The sequence below is a fragment of the Maylandia zebra genome, linkage group LG22, assembly GCF_041146795.1.
Source record: "Maylandia zebra isolate NMK-2024a linkage group LG22, Mzebra_GT3a, whole genome shotgun sequence".
NCBI classification, from domain to species: domain Eukaryota; kingdom Metazoa; phylum Chordata; class Actinopteri; order Cichliformes; family Cichlidae; genus Maylandia; species Maylandia zebra.
The window spans coordinates 19,751,647-19,776,703 of record NC_135187.1 but is presented as its reverse complement, the minus strand read 5'-3'; the positions used below and the strand labels follow the sequence as shown (position 1 = coordinate 19,776,703).

At 43.0% G+C, this 25,057-nt stretch overlaps 1 protein-coding gene across 6 annotated transcripts in view; it reads left to right on the top strand.

Moving 5' to 3' along the window:
• elmo1 (engulfment and cell motility 1 (ced-12 homolog, C. elegans)) overlaps positions 1–24,856 on the top strand; it is a 104,397-nt gene extending 79,541 nt beyond the window's left edge. For 5 of the 6 annotated variants that reach the window (XM_076879747.1, XM_076879745.1, XM_076879746.1 and 2 more), the window contains 6 exons: positions 14,038–14,201; positions 16,335–16,447; positions 19,991–20,098; positions 20,489–20,571; positions 22,515–22,592; positions 23,250–24,856. In XM_076879747.1, the coding sequence (XP_076735862.1) occupies positions 14,038–14,201; positions 16,335–16,447; positions 19,991–20,098; positions 20,489–20,571; positions 22,515–22,592; positions 23,250–23,450 (747 nt within the window). In that variant the 3' untranslated portion in view covers positions 23,451–24,856. Of the gene's footprint in view, positions 1–2,845; positions 3,285–14,037; positions 14,202–16,334; positions 16,448–19,990; positions 20,099–20,488; positions 20,572–22,514; positions 22,593–23,249 lie in introns of those variants that run through there. The other variant, XM_024798342.2, reaches the window with a different exon arrangement.
• The last annotated feature ends 201 nt before the right edge of the window (positions 24,857–25,057 follow it).

The following is a 25,057-nucleotide window of genomic DNA, read 5'->3' as shown; positions in this document are numbered from 1 at the left end:
AGTCAAATGATGGAAGACGGCAGTGGGAGTTTCATAAGCCGGTCTCAGTGTCAGCGCAAATGTAACTCGGTGTTCAGATGGAAAATTGATGGAAAACTCTCACGTTCAACTTTCACAGAGGAAATGAGAAGTGATATGGAAAATGTGTCGGTGTTGTTTCCAGACTTGTTTTGATCCAATGCGAGAGGCTTTAGGAAGACACCGTGTTGAGACCGAAACAATAAAAACCTCGTTGACTCCTTTTTAGCATTCGAGCAAATGTCAAAGCCACCTACTGTCGATTGATGTGCTCACCAGCAGCTGTGTTTTTATCTCCAGTTAATTTGACAGCGTGATTGTCCTGCTGTTGTTTTCCATTCACAACCGAATGGAAAATGAGTGATTTTCAGTGTTACACAAGAGATTTGTTATGTCACCTGATTGTCTAATAGACTGAAACTTGGGCTTTATTTAATAATAGACACAGAGTGATGGAATAATCTCCTAATTGACACTTATTGTAACACCACAACTGGCTAGTGATCCTGTTACCCAGTCCCCTTCCCTTCACATCGTTCACTTGAAGCTAGAATCAGTTTCAACTGATAGAGACAGAAGATGCTTACCTCCCCAGCCTCGTCTTTCATTGCGCATGACTTTGAAATTCAGCAGTAGCTGTTGATAGTAAAACCATTTGGTCTCAAGGACTGTGTGTCAGCTAAATGGGGCGTGTGGAGGTCAGTGCTTGCATCCTCTGCTTATTTCCCCTATGACCTTAAAAGGAAGCCTTGAGACATCTACCCCACCTGATGATATTTAAAAGTTGTCATTTCTACCTAATTTGGTAAAAAACGATCTAGTTTTTTGTTTTTATCTGTAGCTGAAGCAAAAGGATAGAGAAGAGGAAAATTCACACTGGGAAAGCTCAGATCCTTTTAAATGCAAAGTCTCAACTTGCTCAGTTTAAAATCAGAACGTGATACTTTGAACAAGAATGAAACAATTTAGTGGAAGCAGTTTATCCAATATATCGCTAAAAGGCAATAAAGAAAATTACAAATCACAAAAAATTAACATTTAAAGTCATAAAAAGCCTTTTGAATGTTTTAAACGTATCTCTCTGACAAACGTCTCAGTACATGAGCCCGCTGATCATTAACACCGAGAGATCTACTGCAGTAATTCAGCCAATTGCAAAGAGGCATGGTATTAGCATTTGGAAAATGTCTTGTTTTTATTATTGCCTGTGTTTTTAAGGAGTAAGAGTAGGAGAATTTCTTTAAATGAAGAGTAAAGGAGCAAGAAAATGTATAGTTTGGAGAAGGCCAGAGACAAATTTTCTAGATATGTCCTGCTTTAATTCAGCTGCTTTCTTGCAGAGAGTGCAGGAGGCAGGAAACATAATGGCCACTGGCTACCTGCGCTATTTTCTCATGGACGTAATGAGGCATTGCGTGAACTTTGTGTACGAGGCAGCTCACGGCGTAAAGACCATTTAATGCCGTGTGAATGAGTCAGACATTTGCTTTCTCACATGCAGCTCTGCCGAGTGATGTGGAGTATATGGATGCAGATTATCAGTCTTTGTTGCCGTTTGTCTTTATCGCCTATGAAGGAATGATTTTCACAAATAAATAAGTAAATAGCAGACATTCAAGCCCAGGTACGCTCTCTTGAACAAGCAGATATGGCTGTGCTATAAAAGGACCAGCCCGTACCTATAGTGTGTAGATGTGTGCCACAGCTCCAAATGTGCACACAGTATATAGGAGGGTATATCCTCTTTGGAGAGGACGCATGGATGTGTGGGTGGATAATTCCATGTGTCAAGTGTAATTCTGAGGGCGTCCACTTTAGATAAGGTTCCCATATGGCTAGATGTTCCTGTAGGTTCTACATTTGCCAGGCAGTCAGCTTTCTGAAGTGCTGAATACTTGTTGGGGGAAAAAAATCCTTGGTCAGGTTTTGTCTACGTTTGGATGTGAAGTGTGTGAGTAAATCTCGATGGTTCTTTCAGTGGCTGCATCTTCACGCTCGATGGAGCATCTGCCCAGTACACACACACACACACACAAACTGTGGATTTAAGCTCATTTAAGACAAAGGCACAAGGCTTAAAAGAAGCTTAAAACACTATGGCGGTTAAGCCCGTGCACACAGCACCACTGCAGAGCAGCTGTACATTCTGCCTTATTGGTTTTTTGAATGTTCAAAAAAAAAAAAAAAAGACAAAACATGAGAGCATAAAGGCGTGTGTGCTGTGAGTACATGATGTATGTATGTTTAATAGAGGCAAGTCTGATGCTCCCAGGGCACAGCGCCGACCGTCAGCAACCGTTTCCCCTGTTTCCATAGCAACCGCTGTTCAATTACCTCTGCTGTGCTGCACTACTCTGGCTCTGTGTCGGTAAGATGGAGCCACTGTGCTGCATGCGTGCATGTGTGCATGCGTGCACGCTTGCGTTTGTGTGTGCGACAGCATCTATCAGAGACTGTCTTGTACAGCTGCCTGTCGTGCCTTCATCCAAACGTCTGTGCTGTGCGCCGCTCCTCTTCCTCCTCTTCTCCACAGGAGTGGGGAAAAAAACACCTTCATCTCTCTCTCTCTGCTCAGGCTCTTGGGAAAAAAAATCCCTCAGTGATGTAGCGGCTTGCAGCCACTCACAAAACCCCTCCTCCTCCTTCTCCCCATCTCTTATCCTTTCCTCCCTCCCTCTTCGTCCAAACTGCTCTCAGACAAACACACACACACACTCTTATCATGTGATCCACTTGCTGCACCACGATTGGTGTCTCTGATCGTGGCGTGTGTCCAATCAGGGCATAAGCCCCGAGATCAACCTAAGTGAAGCAGAGCAGCCTGGCTGATGCTCTTAGAGTCACAGAGGGAGGGAGGAAGGCAAATACAGAGGCATGCAAAAATATAGTAGAATTGAGATGGGTAAAGTTTTATGAAGGGGAAGAAGGCAGGGTTTTTTATTTTTAAATTAAAGAGAACATGCTGAAACAGCGAGTGAAGCAGGAAAGCTGATTTAGTAGGATAAACAGATTCGAAAAGGCAAACCGGAGGTGGTACACAAGCTGTGTTGACAGACAAGTCTCCCCTTATTGTGGCTAACGCTAAAGCTAACTGTCCACAGTCAGCTTGACTGCTCTTCCGAGGAGCCATCTGCTCCCTCCGTCCGTCCTTCCGTCCATCCCTCTCTCGCTGAGCTCTAAAAACTCCCGTTTCCTGGCAAAAGCACGAGGATTCGTCAGCCACTGTGGAGAGTATCACACCACGCTTGGAACCATGGAGGTGACATGTAAGTACTAAGAATGGAAATGAGAATGAGAAAGAGAGGCTGGTTTGCAATTAGCCTGCACGGATGGGGCGAGGGGAGGTGGTAGTAAGGGAGGAAGAGGGACTGTTTGTGTTGTTGCCTGGATGCGGAGGAGGAGGCGGAGGATGGAGAGATTGAGGAAAGGAGTAGAAAAGGCAGGCATAGATGGAGAAGATGGGACGGGGCAGAGCGGCAGAGAAAAGGGGAGGGACAGATGGGGTCATGTAGATTCGGCGAGGCGTAAACAGGTTAGACCGGGACCCAGATCGCATCCTTTTCATTAACAGACACACACTCGGTCACACAAATATAATCTGTCTTATAAGCTCACACCCACAGCTACTTACACTGCATGCGCACATTTCCCTGTTCACCTACCCCCCCATTAGACTCCAGGCATCATCTGTATTCCTGTTCGAGTGAGTGTGTGTGTGTGTGTGTGTGTGTGTGTGTGTGTTGGGGGTTGGGTTTTGTTGTTGTGAATGGGATTACTCCACATTACCAACACCCACTGTTTGTCACCAGAGGAATTCAATGCCACTACTACTGCTCTCCTCTACTCCACACTGTCTCTCTCAGCCTTGGATGAGCTTCAACCAGTGTTTTAGCCAGAGGGGTTTGACACAGGATTAGAGCGAGGTCAGCCCCAGACTGTAGAGCAGGCGTCTGTGCAGTACTGCCAGTACCTGATTTTATTTGTTTGGGACACAATGCAGAGAGGATTGCGGTCACATGTTGTGCTGCTCACCCTATTATTGTGATGATGGATAGCATCTTAGCTGTCGGGTGAACTATACGCTGCTGAGGTTAAAGCTGAAATGATTAATCAGAGAAATTAATATGCTGACTAACTGAAGTTAAATCGAGAACTAGATACTTTAGGTAGTTTGTTAAAGTCATCACGCTTTTTGAAGTCTCTTAAATGTTAGGATTTGTTGCCCTTTTTTGGTGCTAATGTACACCAATGCTATATGTAGGATGTAGTTCTCCCTCTTCCTTTCTGCAGCAAATCATCAAACTTTGACATGTTATCCCAACTACCCTCCCCTAACTCCCAATTGGTTCCTGCAGATTGCTGCCCCTCCCATGGGCTGGTTGTGCTGGAGGTTTCTTCCTGTTAAAAGGGAGTTTTTCCTTCCCACTCTCACCAAGTGCTTGCTCATAGGGAATCATCTGCTTGTTCGGGGTTTCTCTGCATTATTGTCGAGTCTTTACCTTACAGTGCCTTGAGTTAACTGTTGTTGTGATTTGGCGCTAGAGAAATAAAATCAGTAGTATTAACATCTTTCAGCTGCTTCTTTATTCACAGGTTTTTGCCATAATGGATAGATCAGCATGTTTGATTTTACACACATGTTTCCGACATGACCCTTTCAGGGAACTGTACCTTTTCCCAGTCGGTTTTTGTTTGTTCATTTAATTAAGAAAAATCTCTGTCTTCTACAACGGTTTCCTGTAACTAGTGAACACGCTGAGATATCAATCTGAATTTTGAGGCATGTGTTTGAAATTTGTCTCAAACAATCAAGGGTCACGACTTAGTCTGCGGCCCAGTTTGGTAATGACTGATTAAAGTAAAAGGGTTTTACCACAACCAATACACATTTCTAAGCACTTCTAAAAAAATGTCTCCCACACAGCATGAAACAGTCAATTAAAAGTCCATCTATATTTTTGAAAATACGCTCAGTCAGTGTGGGATTCTCCTTAAATCATGCTTGTTTATATGTTTACATTTCAATTTTCTGTCATATTTTTTTTGAGCAATTAAAATAAACATGCAATACTGAGCCACTCTAGATTTACCAGAGTATTTCTTGCCAGGGCCGGGATTTATGCCAGCTGCGTCCTGGATCGAGCTTCATTCTGAAGTCATCAATTCTCAGAACGAAAGCATTGCATGTCTTACTTTAAATCAATACTGGAAATGTTTATTTGCAGTTTCAGCCCTGTTAATGATTGTATTCTCTAAGTGACAAGCCGAGCTCTATCACGAAATCCATGTGTCTGGTTATCGGTGATCAGTAAGCTGAACGAGAGACCTCGAGCGTGGTGAAGGTAGCACTTCAGCTAAAGCCTCTTTTCCTTTTTTTTTTTATTGGTGTTTGACATTTCTGTTCCTGCCTGTGGTGATATAGAGGAGAGTAGATAATCTGCTTTGTTCAGCCATGTTGAAGAGTGACTATCCCAAGTGGGATTATTCACATAGCAATCCCCAAAAGCCCTTGGTACTGTAACTGCAGTTCAGAGAGTCTCTCATCAGCCCAACCCTGATAAATCGCTTGCTTTTTTAGAACATAGAAATGTGGTTTTTAGCTACTATTTCAGCTTTATTTAATGGTGCAGATCAGCTAAGGCCGCTTAATGCAAATCAATGCAAATGATTTCTGACTGTGCTCTTTAGCAAGCGGACACTTCTTTCACTTTGCCAGAAGGTTCCCATAGATGCATGCATACTTGATTAATCGAGTGGGTGCCGGTGCGTCCAGTCAGAAGTGATGTGACAGTAATAATTGTGAGTGCAGGTGACGAAGGCTTTGGGCGAGTGCCATGTTTGGATTCCAGAAAGCGGCTCGGGACAGTTGGTGAAAAGTGCTCGCACACACCACCATCAATATGCCAACAACTGTGACCGCTGCTGTCCGGCTTTGTATGGAAATGATACGTCTGATGGCGAAAGGGCACCTCCCCCACTCCTCTCCCACAGCGAGACCCCTCCTCATTTTGTTATAGCACACTGGCTTTACGTACCTCAGCAACTCTGCAGATGTTTACGTTCCTCTTTCCTTCCCTCGATTTCTTTTTGTCTTTCTCTCTCCTCCTCCTCCTTAGTCGTGTCTCTTGACCCCTCCCCTTTCTCCCCCTACACCACCACCACCACCTCTATTGTTGAATTCAGACAGGCTATTTATATCTTTCTGCCTGGCTGCTTCACCTCCCACTCCCTTAACAAGGTTTTCTTTATTGTTTTTGCTTTTTTGGGTGCACGTGAAAGCGAGCGCACACATGTGTGTTTGTAAATGCGCCGCAGCAAAGTGGCGTATTTGTGTCTGAGTCTTTCTACAGAGCACATGAGGTTGCGTTAGCTTGGTGTGTGTGTGTGTGCTTTTGTTGTCCACATGGTTTGAGTTTGTAGCAGGAGGACGGTCCGGATGCTTAGCTGTGTTTCTGCGCTGGGATTTCGTTCTTTTTTTTATGAGTACATTAGTTTTTCATGACTGTGTGTGTTCCTAAGGGGGTATCTCTGATGTCAGGCAACGTTGGCCCACTCACACTGAGAACACCAAAGCTAAGCTCACTAATCAGACCAGAGAGATCATCAGTCATTAGCATCAAACCATCTGAGCTGCACAGGCAGAGATGCAGAGCTAACATTTTTTTGTTGTTGCTGTTTTTGTTGCTTTGTGTCAGGATAGAGATAGTCTTGTCTCATCTTCACAACAACAACACACTGAAAATCAGCAGGGGAAGAGATGAGTAAACTCCAGTTTTCTTGTCTTTTGATGCGGTTATTTATCTATCTCTTCATTTATTTATGTGTGTTTGTGTGTCTCTGTGTGTGTGTGCCCAGCAGTCAGCAGTATATAAAGTCTTCTTGCAAGAAAAGTCTCTACAAAGGTTTTGGTTGTGTGTGGGTGAGACTTATTGTGCATATGTGCTGAAGGCCCTGTAATTAATATTGAATAATTATCAGTGATTAATTTAAAGCACCTCCTCTGTCTGCGGATTGATACTCGTGTGCGGGAAAAGGAGACAAACCCAGAATCTCTCTCTGTCTGGTGTTTTTTTTCAGTACCTCACTTTCCTCTGCCGACAACAAAAAGACAAGATGTATGATTGCAATTACCACTTTGGACTAAATATGCAAGAGCAAATCATGTGCACAAGGATTCATATTGTTCTTTTGTTTTTTTGGCTCTCTGCTCTCCTCCTTCTATTTGATATTTTCTGCAGCAGGTGAGAATTTCTATTCAAGCCGCATCAGGAGACAGTGGTTGCATACGTAATGGCATAAAGCCTGTTTTGCACAAATCAATTTTTCCACCGCCGTTCTAAATTAAGTGAAGCGCAATAAACTTTACGTCCTGACAATGTCTGGATCCCACTGTGTGTAGAAAATCACTGCTGTTGCATGGCTTCTGCAGCGTCTTCCATATGCTTTTCTGTACAGTGCCAAACTTGCACTTTTAGTGTAAAAGCTCTGTAACTGGCCTAAGTAGGAGCTGGTTGCATTATTAATGGGGAAGCTGTGTGATTTAGTTTTCCAGACAACTTCAGTCTACCCAGCATTCATGCATGAACGAGTGCTCTTAGGCCCTTTCCCCCCCCCCCTTATGCATTACTTCATATAATTAAATAATACCTGATTTTATGTCCTTGATGAGATTGTTAATCACCACCAATTTACTCACGCCTGTGGGACAATTAATACAGAATGTTCATATTTCCAGCAACAACTTTGTCATAATAATACACTCATTAATGCAACGCTGTACACAAGCCAAGGTCAGCGCTCGGCTTTCATCAGCATTTCTTGATAGACTTGCAGTAAGTGGCGATTTCCCAAGCGACTCTCTTCTGCGGTCATCCATATGGGCTGTGCTGCGCCTCACACAGAGCTGGTTGTTGAAAAAGAGCTCCTCTGACAGTTTGTCTCAGCATGCATTGCTAGCCCTCTAAATATGGCAACAACAGCAGCCAACAGCAACAGCCGGTGTCGACCCAGCATCACTCATGTGGAAGGAAGACTAGAACCGATGCAAGGAAGGTCTTCAGATGTGGTTTGCGGGTACGTGGAAATATTAGGAATTTCCATTAATTACTCAACTAATTGTTGTGTGCGCTAGTGGTGCTTGCTCCTACTGAGTAATGCTTGGGAGAGGAGGAATACAGCAGCGTATGTGCACTTTAAATGTGCACATTGGGAGTGTGTAGAAGTGTTTTGCCTACAGTACAGTATGTGTGCTTCTCTGTGGTGCAGTAATGCTGTCAAATAGGTCCCCGAGGCATTGACTGAAAGAGAATGGAGCTGCTTTTCCCTGCGCTTTTAAAGTTGCATTTACCCCGTACCACTCTATTTTATTTCATTGAAATACCCAGATATCATGACTCCTTGCATGTCAGCTGTAGGGGGGTTTGGCACATGATTGAAATTTTAATGGATGAGACTAGCGCCTTATCCTCTCAGCAGAGTTAACATAGAGCCGCGACAAAGTTTGTCAGTAGAGTCTAAGAAAAACCAAAGGCTGAAGTGGTGCTGTGACTGCCTCGTTGTTCTGTTGCCGAGCAGTTTGTTTAAGGTAACTCCAGTGATTTTCTTAATATTTTCCTTATATACAGTACTGTCAAAAGACTTCTGCCACCCCTTATTTCTTTAGATATTGCCAGGAAAATGGCAAATGGCTGCAGCAATTTATTGAAATGTCAGGGGCCATGCTGAAAAATTAACCCACTGCCATTCAAAGGCTTTCCAGGTGGTATTGCATGGTGGAAAATCCAATGGTACTTTTCTGCGTTCATAATTTCATCACTTTTGATGAAAGATCTTCAACACCACTGGCTAAAATGCAGCCCCAAACCATGACGGTGCCTCCACCGTGTTTTACAGATGGCTGTAGACTCTCTCATCACCTCCTCCATACTTAAAGAAATGAGGGGTGACTTGAGACTTTTGCACAAAGGGAACATTACTATCCCAGTTATGATAATTATTACTGATATTTAAAGATATATCCTCTCAAGTTCCTTTCAGTTGTCCCCTCTGTAACCAGCACATGTATGCCACTGACAGCAGCTAGCACGCAGTCGTTGTTTCAGCTCAAGCTTTCAGTGCTCCAGACCAGTGCGAAGCAGTTAAAGCACAACACTATGCCAGTGTGTTTGTGCTGTCTGACTCCTGTCAGACGGAGATCTGTGTTTTGTCGTGCCTCCCCAAACGTCTTCTCACACAGGCTGCAGGGCTGAGTTAGAGCAAGAAACCGCACATTTGGCATTGTTGGCAAAGATTACTGTCACTATGATTTCGGAAACAGAAACCAGAGTGAAACAATGTCTGTATTCACAAAGGAAGCTCGTCTTAATATGGATTTAATAAACTAGGCAGCTTGCATCATCGATACTGATGTTTTTTCCCAGGATGTTTTACAGCTTTGATGTAAGTCGTATCCTACCTATAAATCTTCAACCACATAAAGATTTATATTTTTTCTTTATTTTTAAACTCTGCCTTTTTATCAGCTTTTAAATTTAATACAAACCGTACCCACCTCCCCTCTCCAGGCAGCGTGATAAGAAACGGGCATCTTTTAATGTCCATCTCTGTGGCATTGTTTTACTTTCAATGACATCATGGTCAGCTCTCAAGAAGATAATTGTTTACTGAATGTGGGACATCGTTGCAGGGAGGAGAAATGTAATGAATGATCCCCTTTATTAATTTTTTTTCTGCTAGTCACTTAAAAACCCCAAATCTGACGGGAATGAACTTGTATGTGCAGATAATTATTGCACAAACACGTGCTGGCGTACATTCCTTTTGTATGCGAGCAAGCGTGCATGGTTAGTCTTCTTCATTTACGGCCTCATTGGCAACGTGTGAGATCGACTTTTTGATTGCTTTCACTGAGTTATCAGCGAAGTCGTTATTCTGTGATTACTGCGTTGTTACTTTGCCCACCAAAGTCTTACCAGGACAATCTCCAGTTTTTACCACACAGGCGTGAGTGGCGGGTGAGCAGTTGACTGGCAGCTGGTAAATGATGTCATTAGCATCTCTCAGGCAAATGGAACGGCGGTGACAGTCGATTGGTCGTTGAGAGGGGGAAGGTAATTTGTTCCGGCCGATGATGGAGAAGCCGACTAGAAGAAAGGAGAAGGACGAGGAGATGGGAGCGTGGTAGACGCGTCAGTGGCCGGCTCTTCATTACATGGACTTGATGGCTCATGGGATAGCATTTAATTGCTTTTGCCAACTCTTGCTCTGCTGTCCAACTTCTCTCTTGCAAAGAGCTACAAGTAAGAATCACTGACTGTTGTCTAGAATAGATTAGTGCATGAGGGGGAAAATGGAGAGAGGCAGAAATAAAGATAGAGGCGACGACCGGGATGAACGATTGGCCACTTAAATCATCTAAAGTGTACTTTAAGATGACGCCATTCCAAAAGCGGAGCCTAAATTTGGTGCTGAGGATTTCTCAGCTCAGGCGGTAAAAAGTTTGTTTCAGCGTTGACGTCATCTCACCTCTGCCAAGGTGCTCTCTGAGCAATCGGTGGATAACAGAGAAGGATGAAGATAAAATATTCATAATGCCCTGTTGTGAAAGGACCATGTGTTCGTATTAAATGTGATGAATATTCGCAGTGTTAATTAGCATCAGAGCAGCCACATGGGCCAACAGAATTGTTTTCCCGGTGAAGACATGACTGCAAACAAGGCATATTAATGAACAATCCCCAGAGACAGCTGGGCTGAAACACCAGAGCTGGATGGCGGTCTGTCCCTGGAGATTGAGATTAGGTGAGAAAGCAGGCTACAGGTGACAAGAAGATTAGAAAACGTCATTTCAGGGGTGGTCTTCAGTGTACTCCAGATTCCAACTGCAACTGTTTTTGTCACGGTTTTATTATTTTCTTTATTTTTAAAAAGATTCTTAGTGACATAATGTTCCTTAATGGCAACCTGACACCTCATTTGTAATCCTAATGGGGAAATAAATTCATTTTAGGCTTAATTATCACTTTTATAGGCGTGTGTGTGCAAAAAATGATGGGGAAGTCGGTGAGGGTGTGATTAAAAGTAGGGGAAAGAAGTGATGAATCTCTGGTAGCGTGATTGCAAGTTGTGGCTTCATCCATTTGCAATTTTCAGCTCAAAGAGGAGGATGAGGAGGAGGCTGGGGTGAGGGGCTGAAGCTCAAAAGGCAGTCTCGGGGTGCTGTAAACCTGTCACAACCTGGACGCCTGTTTCACCTCGTGAAAATATGGCATTCATGTTATGAGGATGCACAGGTGAGGACAGGACATGGAAAAACAGATGGAGAAGTCATCCAACAGTGGGAATATGGATGTGCATGGATTTATGTCAATTTAGTCCCGACTGGTGCAGAGGGAAAACGTCAACACTCGCCCTCTAGTGGACACACTTTTGGGGGGGGGGGCGTTTATGTTTTTTAGCCTGTTCATGTTGCACTACTGCACATCAGTTAGTAAAGAGATTCATATCTCATCACTAGAAGAAGCCACATTGTCCATGCAGTTCTTTTTAAATATAGTAAATCATAACATTTTTACTCAGTGAGCATGTTGGTTTCAAAGAGCCCTCGTGCACAGCTGTCGGGATTGTTATGAAAATGAAATAATGAGGTCAATACGTTGCATAAATGGGCTTTATCTTCATCCAGTATGGAGCTTCTTTGCGACCAACCAAAGATCCTGATTTTGGCTTTTATGCGCTCCGTTAGGGGGGATTTGAAGGATGCACTTTTGTACAGTCGTTGATGTTTTGCATTAGTTATAGTGCCACTTAGATTTGGATTATATTAGAGAAAAACCACAAATCCACTAATGCGAGTCTGTGTCTGGGCTTTGTAAATGAATCACACTGCATATGGTCAAAGTCTCAGCTCTGTAAGTGATTCTTCAGAGGAATCTAATGGCCTGTCATATCTGGTCGCTTAAATGTACTAATTTCAGAGGCCAGCTGTAACATTGCCAGTGTGCTTGCGGCTCTGTGTAACTCCCTCTCTGACCTCCTGACACTCCTTGTCTCCGTGCTTGTCACCTTTTTGCATGTGTTTAGTTCCCAGGATTAATTTGTTGCCCATTAGTTTGGAAGTCAGTCATTACCACCTCCAAACATATTTTATTCCAAAAGTTAATCCCCAGATTAAAGTTTGTAATCGGTTACAAAAATACTTTTTTGTGGTGAAAGCTTAATACCAGCATTTTACCACGAGACTCCATCAGATCTAGAATTAGACATGGGTTAAGTTCTTTTTCTGGCAATATTGCTGAGCTGCTCCAACTTCCCCACAGGAGACTTTGGGTCAAGGCCTCCTCTTAATGCTTTTTAACACAGAGTACTGCTGATTCTGATCTAAGAGGATTAACTTCAATCGCCTGCGTCATCTGGAGTGTTTTTGTTTTTTGGTGCCGAGCTGGGGTTTATTCTGTGCCTGCTACACTTTCACCAAGTCCAACCTATTTTTAATGCCCTCACCCCTAGATCTGAGTAGTGTGAGGCCACAGGTTAGCAAGTTGATGAGTAATCGCTTTGCAGTAAAAACAAACAAGAATAATATTACGTAAGACGATGTTTGGGATCTTAGCTGGGTTTTGGCATAGCTGTTAAGAATGGGAAGCTGAAAGATTTCACCGATCACGAATGTAGAAGTATCCATTTGTTCTGTGCACGTGTTAGCACAAAACATGATCTCAAACTCTCATCATCTCCTAATTTAATAAAGTTTGTAAGAAAGCGTCTCCAGAGGCTGGAAACAAGTGTGCTCTTAAGCACTCGATCAAGCCAAATCAAAGAGAACAGAAGGCGGACGTTATTTCTTTGCATCACCTCAGTGTGATTCAATCTAGCGAATCAGCATCTGCAGGCTCAAACGGCGCTTCTGACAAAGTTGATCTGTCATCGTATCTGCCGTCACATCATCTCCAGTTAGTGGAGGAGCAGTGCTTAGCCAGAGAGAAACGGTAAAAAGTGTTTTTGAATGAAAGCTGCTCTCTTTTTGAAAGTTCTGTTTGAAACTTTTCAGGACGTTTTCAGTCAGATTCCTTTTTCGTGTGTTGGGAAAATGCGTTCGCAGATCAAGAAAATTCAGGATCTTTGGATCACACCAGTGTTAACGTTCTAATTATGCAAACTGCACATCACTTGTCAGAGCACAAAGTTAAATGGAAGCAGCTGTCATCGAGTGTTTGAGCACAGGACTCATTTTCTAAAATGCTTCAGTGTGACTAGAGAAGGATGAAGAGCTTTTATATGCATAGCCAGCGTGTTACGGTCATAAACCTGGTTTATTACTCGTCCTAGCTTTTGTGTGATTTTAACCATTCTTTATGGTTTCTGGCACTTTTGTTATGTCATGATAGAAACTTGTGTAAGCTCTTCATTTGTCAGAGAATTTCCTTGCGTGTGTTTTTTTGAGTTTTCTTGCGTGTGCTGCACACCAACACGTCAATTACTGCGTTTCATTTTTATTGCACGAGCAGTTAAAAGAGGTCATTTATTGATCTGGCTCTGTTGTCTCTTTTGTCATTGCTCACTTCAGACAGTGTGCAGATGCTCTAAAATAAATAATCCAGAAATGCTTTTGATGACTTTGAAGAGCACTCCTATCACGCTTCTGCACCCATTTCCAAAAAACTGGTTTTAGCTGAATTTTAATACTGTGAACAAGTTCTGTCATGTATTTCCCCGATATACGATACTTTTATTCGACTACCCACTGCTAAACTGATCTCCTTTGCTCTTTTTCTACTTGATGCCCAATGAACCAGACTGGATTAGAAGCTCAAGTTCTGGAAAAAATAAAAGGCATAAATCCTTTTGGAGTGAAACGCTCCCCTGAGCCTAAAATTTGGGTGGGGTTAGAGTCAGGGGGGTGATTTTGACTTCCTGTGTCTTTTTAGATGTAGTACACGCTCTCTGTCTTCACCCATTATGTCTCCTGCACCCTCTATAATCTCATCTTGCGCTCTTTTGCTTCTCTGCTCTGCTGTGCAGGTAATGCAGGTGGTGAGGGAGCAGATCATGCGAGCACTCACTGCCAAGCCTAATTCCCTGGACCAGTTCAAGAGCCGCCTGCAGAACCTGAGCTACACAGAGATCCTGAAGATACGTCAGTCAGAAAGGATGAATCAGGAAGACTTCCAGTCCCGCCCCATCCTGTGAGTCATGCAGTCATTTTTTTTGTTTGAGTTTTGTTTTGTTTTTTTGCATAAACTCTAAACTTACAAAAGCATGCATTTGACAGAGGGTTATATTGTTTGAAGTGTTACACCAAAGCTCTCAAAAGCAGCAGCCAAATGCTTTATTTAATATGAATAGTAGCTACTAATGTTTTATTCATTCATGTTGTAGAGCTTTGCAGGAAAAGCCACTCTGAAAACAATGAAAACTACAGCTAGGTGATATTCCTGCTGGTATATGGAAGTGCATGAGAGCATAATATGTGTCTACAAATAGCTGTAGTACTTTTCTCCTGATCTCCAACTTGGCCCACAGCAGGTTGCGTCTGCGCTTTGCTCTTGTAATTGAAAATATACATAAAATTCAAATTGATTGCAAAAGGTATTCCAAATGAATACTCCATTAATGACCCTCCTGCTCACTGCGCTCGGAGAGCTAGCCCGTAATAGATCACTCATTCAATGATGCAGGTCCGGTAATGAAGAGCATTGTTTTGTCCTGCCTGTATTTAATGGAGTAGGTAGCACTATTGAAAAATCGTTGCATCAAGAGAGCTTGTCCCTTTGAAGAGTAAACAATGCCTTAGGCAAGGGCTTATTGAATCAATATTGGAGGGGTAGAGACCAAACTTTAGTAAGCAATTAAACCCGGTGAAAAAAGCAACACAAAATAAAGAAAGTTGCACAAAAGTTGTTATATAATCATATTTAACAGATTGGTTTGAATCACTTTCCTGGTTAATCTAGCACACACCAATTCATTGCTGCGTCCTTCATTAATGAGGAAAAGATGAGATGCACCCAGTCTATGTGAAGTGATTTAAAGCCAAGTGAAAATGAAACGGCACACTTTAAAACTGTATCACAGCTGTGGAGAAGAGCTGAGCATCGCAGAGCCTCTTCTAAAGACTGCCGTCGGAGTTTTCCTCTAATCTTTGCAGCACGATTAAGAATTGTAAACACAATGAGCTGAGCACGTCAGACCAGATATTTAAACGAGCCCTGCTTTACTCGCTGCGACCGCTCGCACTTCTCTACTACAAATTATTGGGGGGAATGAGTTAAATGAAAAGAAGGTGAAGCGACACTTTCACTTCACTTCAAAGCTGCCCGTCTTTGTAGACGTTCTGAGCTTATTATTTTATGTAATTTGAGATGTACAAAATCTACACCTTAATTCAATTGTAATAAGTGGCCAAGTGTACATTACCAGGAGGCCCGTGCCTCATTGCTTTCATCATTTAAACACTTGTTAACAACCACAGTGCCTTTTTTGCGGAGGTCTGTTCGTACAAGACGTTCAATTTTCGGTGAATGGATTCAAATTAAAACTGAGGAGCTGCTTCCCGAAAAGACGAAGCAACAAAGTAATCTGAAACTCTCAGGCAAAAGCAGCCTCGCCCGTGTCGACCTCAGTCATGAGCGCGGCGCATGAAGTGGTAAAGACGAGCTATCGTCATCCATCCTTTCCCAGCCATGCCTTTCTCACTAGCTGTTTCTTTAAAGATGTCAGAGCGAATGTCCTAACACAGATCGGTGTAATGACTGGAATCACCAATGAGGCAAATACATGCCTAGGGAGGGCCAAGCAGGGAGACGGATGAAGGGAGGAATAAGCGAGTGAGCCCGAAGGAAGACGACGATGCGATCAGGAACGCCGAAACATAAAATTCTCACAGTCAGTAATATTTCGACGGTAGAAAACAAATGTATAGTAAATGTGATGAGAAAGGACTCGGCTGTAATAATGATGGAGAGCGGCACTGCTCAGGCAGATGATATACATAATTCATGTTGACCGGTGCTGTGTGCTCTGCATTCGTATGCAACGGAAACAACACACATACATGAAGCTGCATGAATAAACGAGAGGAAATCGAGCAGATGCTTCAGAAACACAGGTTTCCGCTGATCCAACCTCACGAGATGCTGTGACATATTTGCTGTGAAAGTGTATGTCTGTGTGTTTTGGCCCTCTCTGTTTCATTTCCAACAATCTTATTGACTGGGAGGGTCTTGTGACTTCGCTGTCACCGGCTCGCCACACCGGGTGCGGTTAACGGGATTTAAACAATTCTCTTAAAGCAAGGGTGTGTGCTTGTTTTTCGGCAGGGAGCTGAGAGAAAAGATCCAGCCGGAGATCATGGAACTGATCAAGCAGCAGAGGCTCAACAGGCTGTGTGAGGGCACTTGCTTCAGGAAAATCAGCAGTCGCAGGAGGCAAGGTGAGGCGCAGCATTTACACATGTACGCGCACAGGAGCAAACACGAATTTACAACCTTACAAACTTGACTTTTGGTCATACGCATCAGAATCCACTGCCACGCCTCTTGCATCCACAAAAGATCTGCTTCTGTTTCCTCCTTTGTCTTCTTCTGTTCTCTGTTTCCATCGCCTTATTCTCTTTTCCATGTGAAAACACCACGGGAGATATTTTATCTGAGGGGGATCTTTGAAGCTGTGGACTGCTGTGCGTCTGCCGTCATGATCGCTCAGAAGTTTTCTGGCTCTCTGAGCCTTTGAGGCAGACACATAGTGAAACTCTGCCTCTCTCCTCGCTGCATACAGAAAAGCAGGAACACGCGTGTCTGCCTTGAGGTGCACGCGCGGTGTCTTCCGTCTCCTTTTGCTTCTGCACATACAGGGAAAGGGCGCGCTAACAAATGCAAAGGCGCATAAAGCCAAAAGCCCTGTAAACACACTTCTGTTTGCTCTTCTTCAGACACATTTGAGGGGAAAGCTTTGAATGGAAAGAATGAAAGATGACTGTGATAATCCCCAGTTCTACACTACAGAGGATGTGGTGAAAATATCAACCCGGTGTATTGCCTTTAGAGAATAACACGAGTGTGTTGTTCAGGAGATATTAGGACGCTCCCATTTAAAGCAGCACAATGGAGATGAGAGCAAAAGGAATAAAAATTGAAAATCCGGCAGACTGCTTGCATTCAAATCATTCCACCTAATATCGCATTTCACACTCGCTGCCACGAGAGAGAAGGAGCAGAGAGGAATAAGAGAAGCGGGAAAGAGAGGAGTAGCAGGTATAATATACTGCTCTTCACTCACAGAGGATTTAATCTGCCTGAGGCCTCATCCCTTCACTCTTCTGTCCCCCCACCTTTCCATAACCCCTCTCTGCCACTTTTGCCTCTACAAATACATTAAATTAAAAAAAGGAGCCCAGTGACAAGCTTAGGATGTGGTTTGGTTCGCTGTTATTGCATTGCTGTCAGAAGCTACCCTGCAGGAACTGTACTTTTCAATAAGGCAAATCAAACTGACTGACTGAGTTTAGACCTCGTCCTTTTTTTCTTTTTTCTTTTTTTTCCCTCCATGCACCAATTTATTCTGGCATTTTAAAACCTGATCACTGATGCATTCATCTTGGCAGCTGTCATCCAGATGTTGTCATAGCCGGATGACGGAAACGGAGAAGTCGAAAAGAAGCACAGAAGTGAGGGAGAAAAACAATTGAGTTAAAAAGATTATTCAGGACAGACGTTCAGGTGGAAACCGTCAGCCGGATTAAGTGTCTGATCTTCTTCGCTGCTTGTGGCCGACTGATTTACGCTTGTCTAGGTTTTCCGGAGCAGCATGCTGTGATTGAGCTCATATTACCATATCATGGTCATCATTACTTCACAGAGATCCTAGAAAGCTTCTCAGTGGAACTGGGAACACGCAGCCTATGTGGATCCTACACAAAAAGAAAGCACGCTGGACCCTTTTAGAACACGAGTGTATGTAAAGCTATTTTGGAGCCCTGCTGGATCTGACACCAGCCTGTGGGGTTCCACCGGCTTTAATCTGCTGCAACAGCGCGCTAACTATAGCCAAGTCATCTGCCTGCTACAAGCTAGCTGTAGCTGATATCGCCTCTGAGGACTCTGAGGAGATTGCCGTTTATCCACAACACTCCTGCACCCCCATTCATCAGCGTCTCTCTGTGGCTTGCTTTGTATCCTTCCTCTGCACGTGTGAATTTATGCATTCTTTATTTACTTCTTCCTTCATTAATACATGTTGCTCCTATCTGTTTTCCCACTCTATCTAAATCTCTAAGGCTTTGTTCTCGTGCCGGTACTGACAGCAAATTCATGCATTGAAAAGTGAGAAGCTCCTCTTCTTGCAAAGCTTAAGAAAGCAATGCCACTACGAGGCGATCATGCTTACCTAGTCAAAATTTTCCTTTATCTTTGGTGCTTTTCTTAGACAGATTTCCCAGTTATTACTTTATTAAGTCTCTGTATGCTGGAAGTGTTTATTTTATACATGCAGTAAGTTAGATGGGCTCTTACTGTCCCCTCACGCAGTCCTCAGCACTCCACGGCTTCTTGTGTGATTATTTCAAAGACTCTCGTTCCGACATAAAATATTAATTAAGCTGACTTCAGTGCATTTGAATCCTCTCTCTACTCCCCATGCTGCCCATTACAGGAAAACACTTTTTAAAAGGTCAGCTTGATGGCACTTTAAAGTTGGAAAGAGTGCTATGTGTGCCGTCTTAAGTGCAGGATACTGCAGGCACTTTGTGTAAATGCAAAAGTAAACTTTAAAATTTGACCTAATTCTGTTAAACGTTATCGCTCACCAATGTTCTGGTTGCTGACTTTGTGAATGTTACAAGTGATACGAGAGATAAGTCTAACATCAAAGACAGCAAGAAGACGAGCATGCACTGCTGCACAGACACACCCTATCAGTTAAGATGAGCAGTTTGAGAGCCTCCCATCCCCTCACAGCCACTGCGCAGATCTCTTCTCAGCTCCCTGTGGACCAGTTCCACTCGAACCAATGGCCTGGCAGCACCGACTGTCTATTTTCAACAATTAGGATTTGGACTGTGCACGCACCGAGCCGAACTCCCCAGTCTGTGCACTCTTTCTGCCAGCTCAGCTCGATGCCCCACCTTGCCAGGAAACGGCCAACAAACACCAGGCTGGAGGCAGAGGCTGCTGATGGAGACAATAACCAGCAGTGTGTACAGACACAACTGGTGCTGAAGCTGCTGGGGGATTGCTCAGGAGAGCGTCCACGAGAAAAACACACCAACACGATTTTGACTTGAAGGGTCCTCTTAACGGTTACAATGATGTGACAACCTATGCACAGTAAATTTTTTTGCTCACCTAATTTTAGGCCACTTTTTAAAAAAAAAATCCGATAATATTTTGCTGTCGTATATAGCTGATATAATTGATGCTTTATCTTTGACAGCCTTTGTAATGTTGGATGTGAGCTTTGATTGCCTTTTAGAGAGAACCTTAGCTTTTGATATTAAAAGACTGTCATTTTTTACCTCATTTCCACAGTCTTCACAGAAAAGTAGCTTGGATCCCATGTCTCTGCCAAGGACCCGATATACACTTCGTTTAATCAGGTCACAATTAAGGGTTCATGCTCTTTTGAGCCTTTTGAGTGAGAGTTAAAGAAACCTGGATGTCCTTTTGTGATCTTGAATCGACCGTGTTTTCTGCTGTTGAGTCATTGTTCGGTGAAGAAGGCCGCCAGTTTTGTTGTTTCCCCTCCAGATCCCTCCCTCCCTCCCTTAGTGGAGATCATCGTTGCCCATCTGTGGATTTTCCTCAAGGCTGTTTTATTTTTTGACACATATTTTTTGCCATGCTAATTTTCTCTGCTGTTGATGAGTCATGCAAATCCATACCCGTGTGATGCCTTTGCCAGCTACTGCTTATTTCATAACACCTCTAAATCTGCTTCTTACTCCCTTCTGTCTTCCTGTCTTTCTCATCATTTGTTCTAGATAAGTTTTGGTACTGCCGTCTGTCTCCGAATCATAAAGTCCTGCACTACGGAGATCTGGAAGAGAGCCCTCAGGGCGAGGTGCCCCATGACTCTTTACAGGACAAACGTGAGTAAAACCTTTAATAGTTTGTTTGTTTTTTTACAGTATTTTAGCACAATTTCTATTTAACTGCTTTCCCAATGACTTGCAGAGGAAAATATTTATCAGTATTTTATGTTGATTTCCTGCAAAAATGTGTGTCTTGCTGAATTCAGAGACGAGCAGCAGTCACCGACACTAACAGTTGGCTTTTTACAGACAGTGTTAACATCAGTTTTTCTTGTGGGCCTTGCACAGTGACAGATTTGGGGAAAATTTAAAGTTTTAATCACTTGAAGGAAAAAGGAAAAAAAACAAAAAACAAGAACCCATATGGAATAGCACAGTTGTCAAGAGGATGATGATGATGTTGTTGTTGTTGTCGTTGTTGTAAACTCACTTCTGTCCTCTCTGCAGTGCCTGTGGCTGATATCAAAGCTGTTATCACTGGCAAAGACTGTCCTCACATGAAGGAAAAGGGAGCCCTGAAGCAAAACAAGGTATGTGTTTGTGTGTGAACGTGCGCACACACATGCACGTGCACATGTGCATGTGTGTGGGCGGGTGGGTGTGTATCCAGGCGAGAGATAGAGTTCCTGTGTATGCGAGAGTTGCATAACGAGGACGTCGGTTACATAATTTCGCTTTAGGAAATAACACAATAACTTGCGTCTCAGCGCTCTGCACAGAGGCGTCTCCGTCAGAGGCCTCGCGTAGAAATAAGTCACCGAATAGTCCGTTAGTTACAGACGACAATTACGCCAGAGGCGCTAAAAACGTGCTGGCATCTTTTCTTCGCTGTGAAGGTGTGATAGTAACGTTTGGGCGCGCCCTCTGCGGTGCCTCAACCAGGGTGAAAGAGCCATCATGTCTGCATCTGTGTACACATCAGCTCTTCCTCGTTCGTACTTTTCCTCTGCAAACCCTCGGCCCCCACCCACGGGACTCCGATATATTGGATCTTGGATAAATAGCCTTGAAGACAAAGGAGCACGCCTCCTCTCTGCTTTGTCTCTTTTATTACCTTGTCGATAAGCGCAGGTCTAGGAGAATGACCTGAGGGGGGTCTGTGGGCTGTCTAGCAGGCCTGTCCCAGCCTTGTGAATGAGAACATAAGCACATTTCATTACTCACTGTTAGAAGACCAGCCAAAGTCACCTCTACAGACTTGAGAGCAGAGCAGGCAGTGCACCGTTTGTGGGACACTGGAAGAATAGAGAAGTGTGAAGTGTTTCCATATTATCTCCCAAATTCCTCCAGATATGTTACGTTACAGCATCACACAAATGATTGGAGGATATATGACAAGTGTGGATGATTGCATGCTTTGCTGTATTTCCACAATGTTCCAGCGATTTATAATGGGACCAGTTTATGTGGGGGGGAAAAAATCATCATCATCTAAAAAGCAAGTGCACATTTATTATTTAAAAAAATATATATTGTGGGAAAGAGGAAATTAAATTAACCCATTACCAAAAAGACTGCTGCAGCACCAGTAAAAGGTGCATGCACTTAATAAGTTCATAAAAAGAAAAGCAGAGCGGTAACAAATGAACACGATCTGTCTTTTAATTGCACCAAAAAAGAGAGGAATTAGCTTTGAGGTCATAAACCTGGAAAAACTAACAATGTTGTTCATTTAACACTCATTTCCTGCTTACCGCTGAAACGCTCAACAACTGTTTCATGAAATGCACGGACATCCTCAGGAATAACTTGATCTACAGTATCCAACAACCAGTCACTCCATCAGCTGTTCTTTGAGTTAAGTAATTATAACAGGTTCTTTACTGAATCAAGAGGGTAAATATAGTAACGACTGCCCTTTTAGATGCTCACTGTGTGAGTGTGCAGCTTAAACCGGCTGCACAGAGTAGATAGAATTACTCTCAGCACTACTTTGTTTTTCTTTCCCTCTCTGAGTCAAATCTGACCACAGATTCTTTTAAGCTCTCCTCGGCTCCAGGCTCAGCCTCTGACTGAGTAATCCCCTACTGGCTTCGTAAAACCAGACGCTAATTTCACACAGATAAATTACTTGCATACATCTACAAATCTGGCTCTGTCACTACACTGTCCTCCTTCTCCGTCCAGTTAATTTCATAAAAGAGACTGAAGTGAATTTGTCTTTTTTGTCCCCGATCCCCAGCCCCTACTGTTATTTTACAGTAGCTAATATAAAAAGATCCCTACATATATCTCACCGGTACCGGATGAGTTAATGTGCAGCTGATATAACAGATGGTGATGGGACGTGGAGGAGAGCAGCATCGCGCTAGTATGGCAGCATTGTACTGTAAATCTCACCTGGTATTTCTTCTTCTTTTCTTTTTTGCTTCTACCTCTCTCTCCGTCCCACCTCCTCCACTCTCACTCGGTCTTTGCACCATTTTCTCCGCCTCATATTCTCCCTCTGCTTTTCACTCTGTCCTCTCTGCAGGAGGTGTTAGAGCTGGCCTTCTCTGTCCTCTACGAGTCGGACGAATACTTAAATTTTATCGCTCCTGACAAGCATGAGGTAAGCTGACCCTGCAGTTGTTGACAGTGTCACACAGAATGAACGTGTGGGATTACGCATAGAGATCCAATGCATGGTTTATGCAGGTATAGAGCTGACACTTAAATAGTGGAAAGATGCCTTTATGGACAGATATAATTTCATCGAAAAACAAGTATAAAGCTTGTGCAGGTAAAGTGAAAAAAACATGTTTTCTGACGTGTAAAGCATAACTAGAACTGTTTAAACGTTGCATATGAAATGATGAGCGTTCATAGTGCACCAGCCTGTTTGCCGTTGGCTCGGAATGAACTTTATTTGGACTTCTGACTTAACAATGACTCGACCCAGTTTGCCTGACTTCATTTTAGTTTGCCCCAAAAGGCTTTAAGACAGCTCTACTTATAAATATCTGATAGTCCTTGGGGAATGTGGCAAATAGAATTGCAATGTTGGTGGTTTTTTATAGATTGGGGCCAAATATAACTCACTGTAAACAAAGGTGTAATGCCTGAAATCTTTCGCTGAGGAATGTAGAAACTTTTTGCCTTTTTTTTTAAGGTGTTTTCTCTGTTTCGCAGAGTAGATTTTAGAGGTTTTGTTCTTTGTGCCGTACCTTTTTTTTTAACCATTCTTATGAATATTCTAATTAACGTGCCTCTGCCCGTCTCTCCGCAGTATTGTGTGTGGACAGATGGTCTGAATGCCCTCCTGGGTAAGGAGATGACCAGCGAATACACCAAATCTGACATGGACACCCTGCTCTCTATGGAGATGAAGCTTCGCCTCTTGGATCTAGAGAACATCCAGATTCCAGAGGCCCCGCCCCCGATTCCCAAAGAGCCTAGCAACTATGACTTCGTTTACGACTGTAACTAGGTGTACGACCCCACAAGCCCGAACCCGAAACAAACCCCAAACCCACTGTATTCACTGGACCGGTCCCCTTTTCTTATAAACTGGAACAAGAATAAATAAAAAAAAACATATAATATAAAAAAATGAACTGTGATTGAAAGAAAAAAAAGGATTTCTTGAACTATTTTCCTCTTGCTTCTTGCTAGATGTTTATAAGGGAGAAAATGGTGCGTATTAACGATAACTGTTTGCACTTGAGGGACTTGGGGGTCGATGCAGAGTCATCACGTTGCCATGGAGAAGAGAAACCAGGAAGTGTTTGTTTGGCCTGTCGTTGGTCGTCCCACGTCTCCTCCTCCTCCTCCTCCTTCTTCACTCTCCTCCAGTGTCTGGTGTTTGAAGACATTCACCCTTTTCTTCTTCTTGGCTGCGGCGCTTACTGTCATTTTGCTTCAAGAATATTGTGGACAAAAAAAGCTTAGAAATTCCATTGGATTGTCCTTCCTTTATGTTCATGTTATTATTGTTCCTCAGGGCTTTTGTCACTAGGGGGTGAAGGCTATAGGGATCAAGATGGTGGTTGTGGGATTCAAGAGCAGGGAAGGACGATTGGGCGTCAACGGGGAGGGGGGCGTCAACTTCCCAGTAGTATTTCCTGTCACATTCCCACTTACAGTAGGACAATTGTGGCAGCTAAGTGTTTCCCAAGAGGCTGAATTACCTTTTAAGATGAATACTTTTTAAAAACAGAAAGAGAAAAACTAGTGTCGTCTGTCTACTCTGCCCTGCTTCACATGTAATAGAGACTGTTAGAAAAAGTCAATCCTTGAAATCCAGGCACTGTACCACAGTAAAAAGCCTCTTTTTGAAATATAAATGTAATTATCCCACCACTGCTTATTGCTTATTGTACACACCTACACAGTGGCTTTGCCATAGAACAACTGTAAAAGCGCCACCATTGTGCAACACGCGCTCAAACACACACTTGTCTCCCGCTCGTTTGGGTCTCTCGTTGTAAAGACTGCTGTACACAACATTCCTAAGCAATATTTTAGCTTTTTTTTCTTTTGTTTCGTTTATCATTTGTAAAATGACTACGATTTAGTGATTTTGCTTTAGAAAAACGAAAAAGAACAAAAATTGTGAACGTGCCGGGTAGTTAGTATTGCAAAATGTAAGTTAGTATTTGATCAAGGGAAGTTGACATTTTTTGTGTATGTTCAGGACCATATGGCCACAAAATTGAGAGTTTATGTATTTTTTTAATTTAAAAGCAGATCGTGGTTGTTATTTCTAAGTATGATTTATATATTCCCCCCTCCCCCTTCCTATTTAATGCCTTCAGATTGTTTTGTTTTTTTCTTTAGGATTTTTTTCAAAGCCCCTCAAAACTGCTGTTTACATTAAAGGTTTAAGAACTGTAACCACTCTACACTGTGCCTCTCTTCATTCACAAAGCACAACCGCAAGGGTCCAAGACATGACTCGTGATGAAAAGCAGTAATAGTAATTTCACTCTGTACTGAGACATTTATTCTGATTTGTCACTCAGGCCGAATCCTTTTAACAATGAAAGACACATCGCTATAATTAATAGGTAACGGTCCTGGAGGCAATCTGTTTTT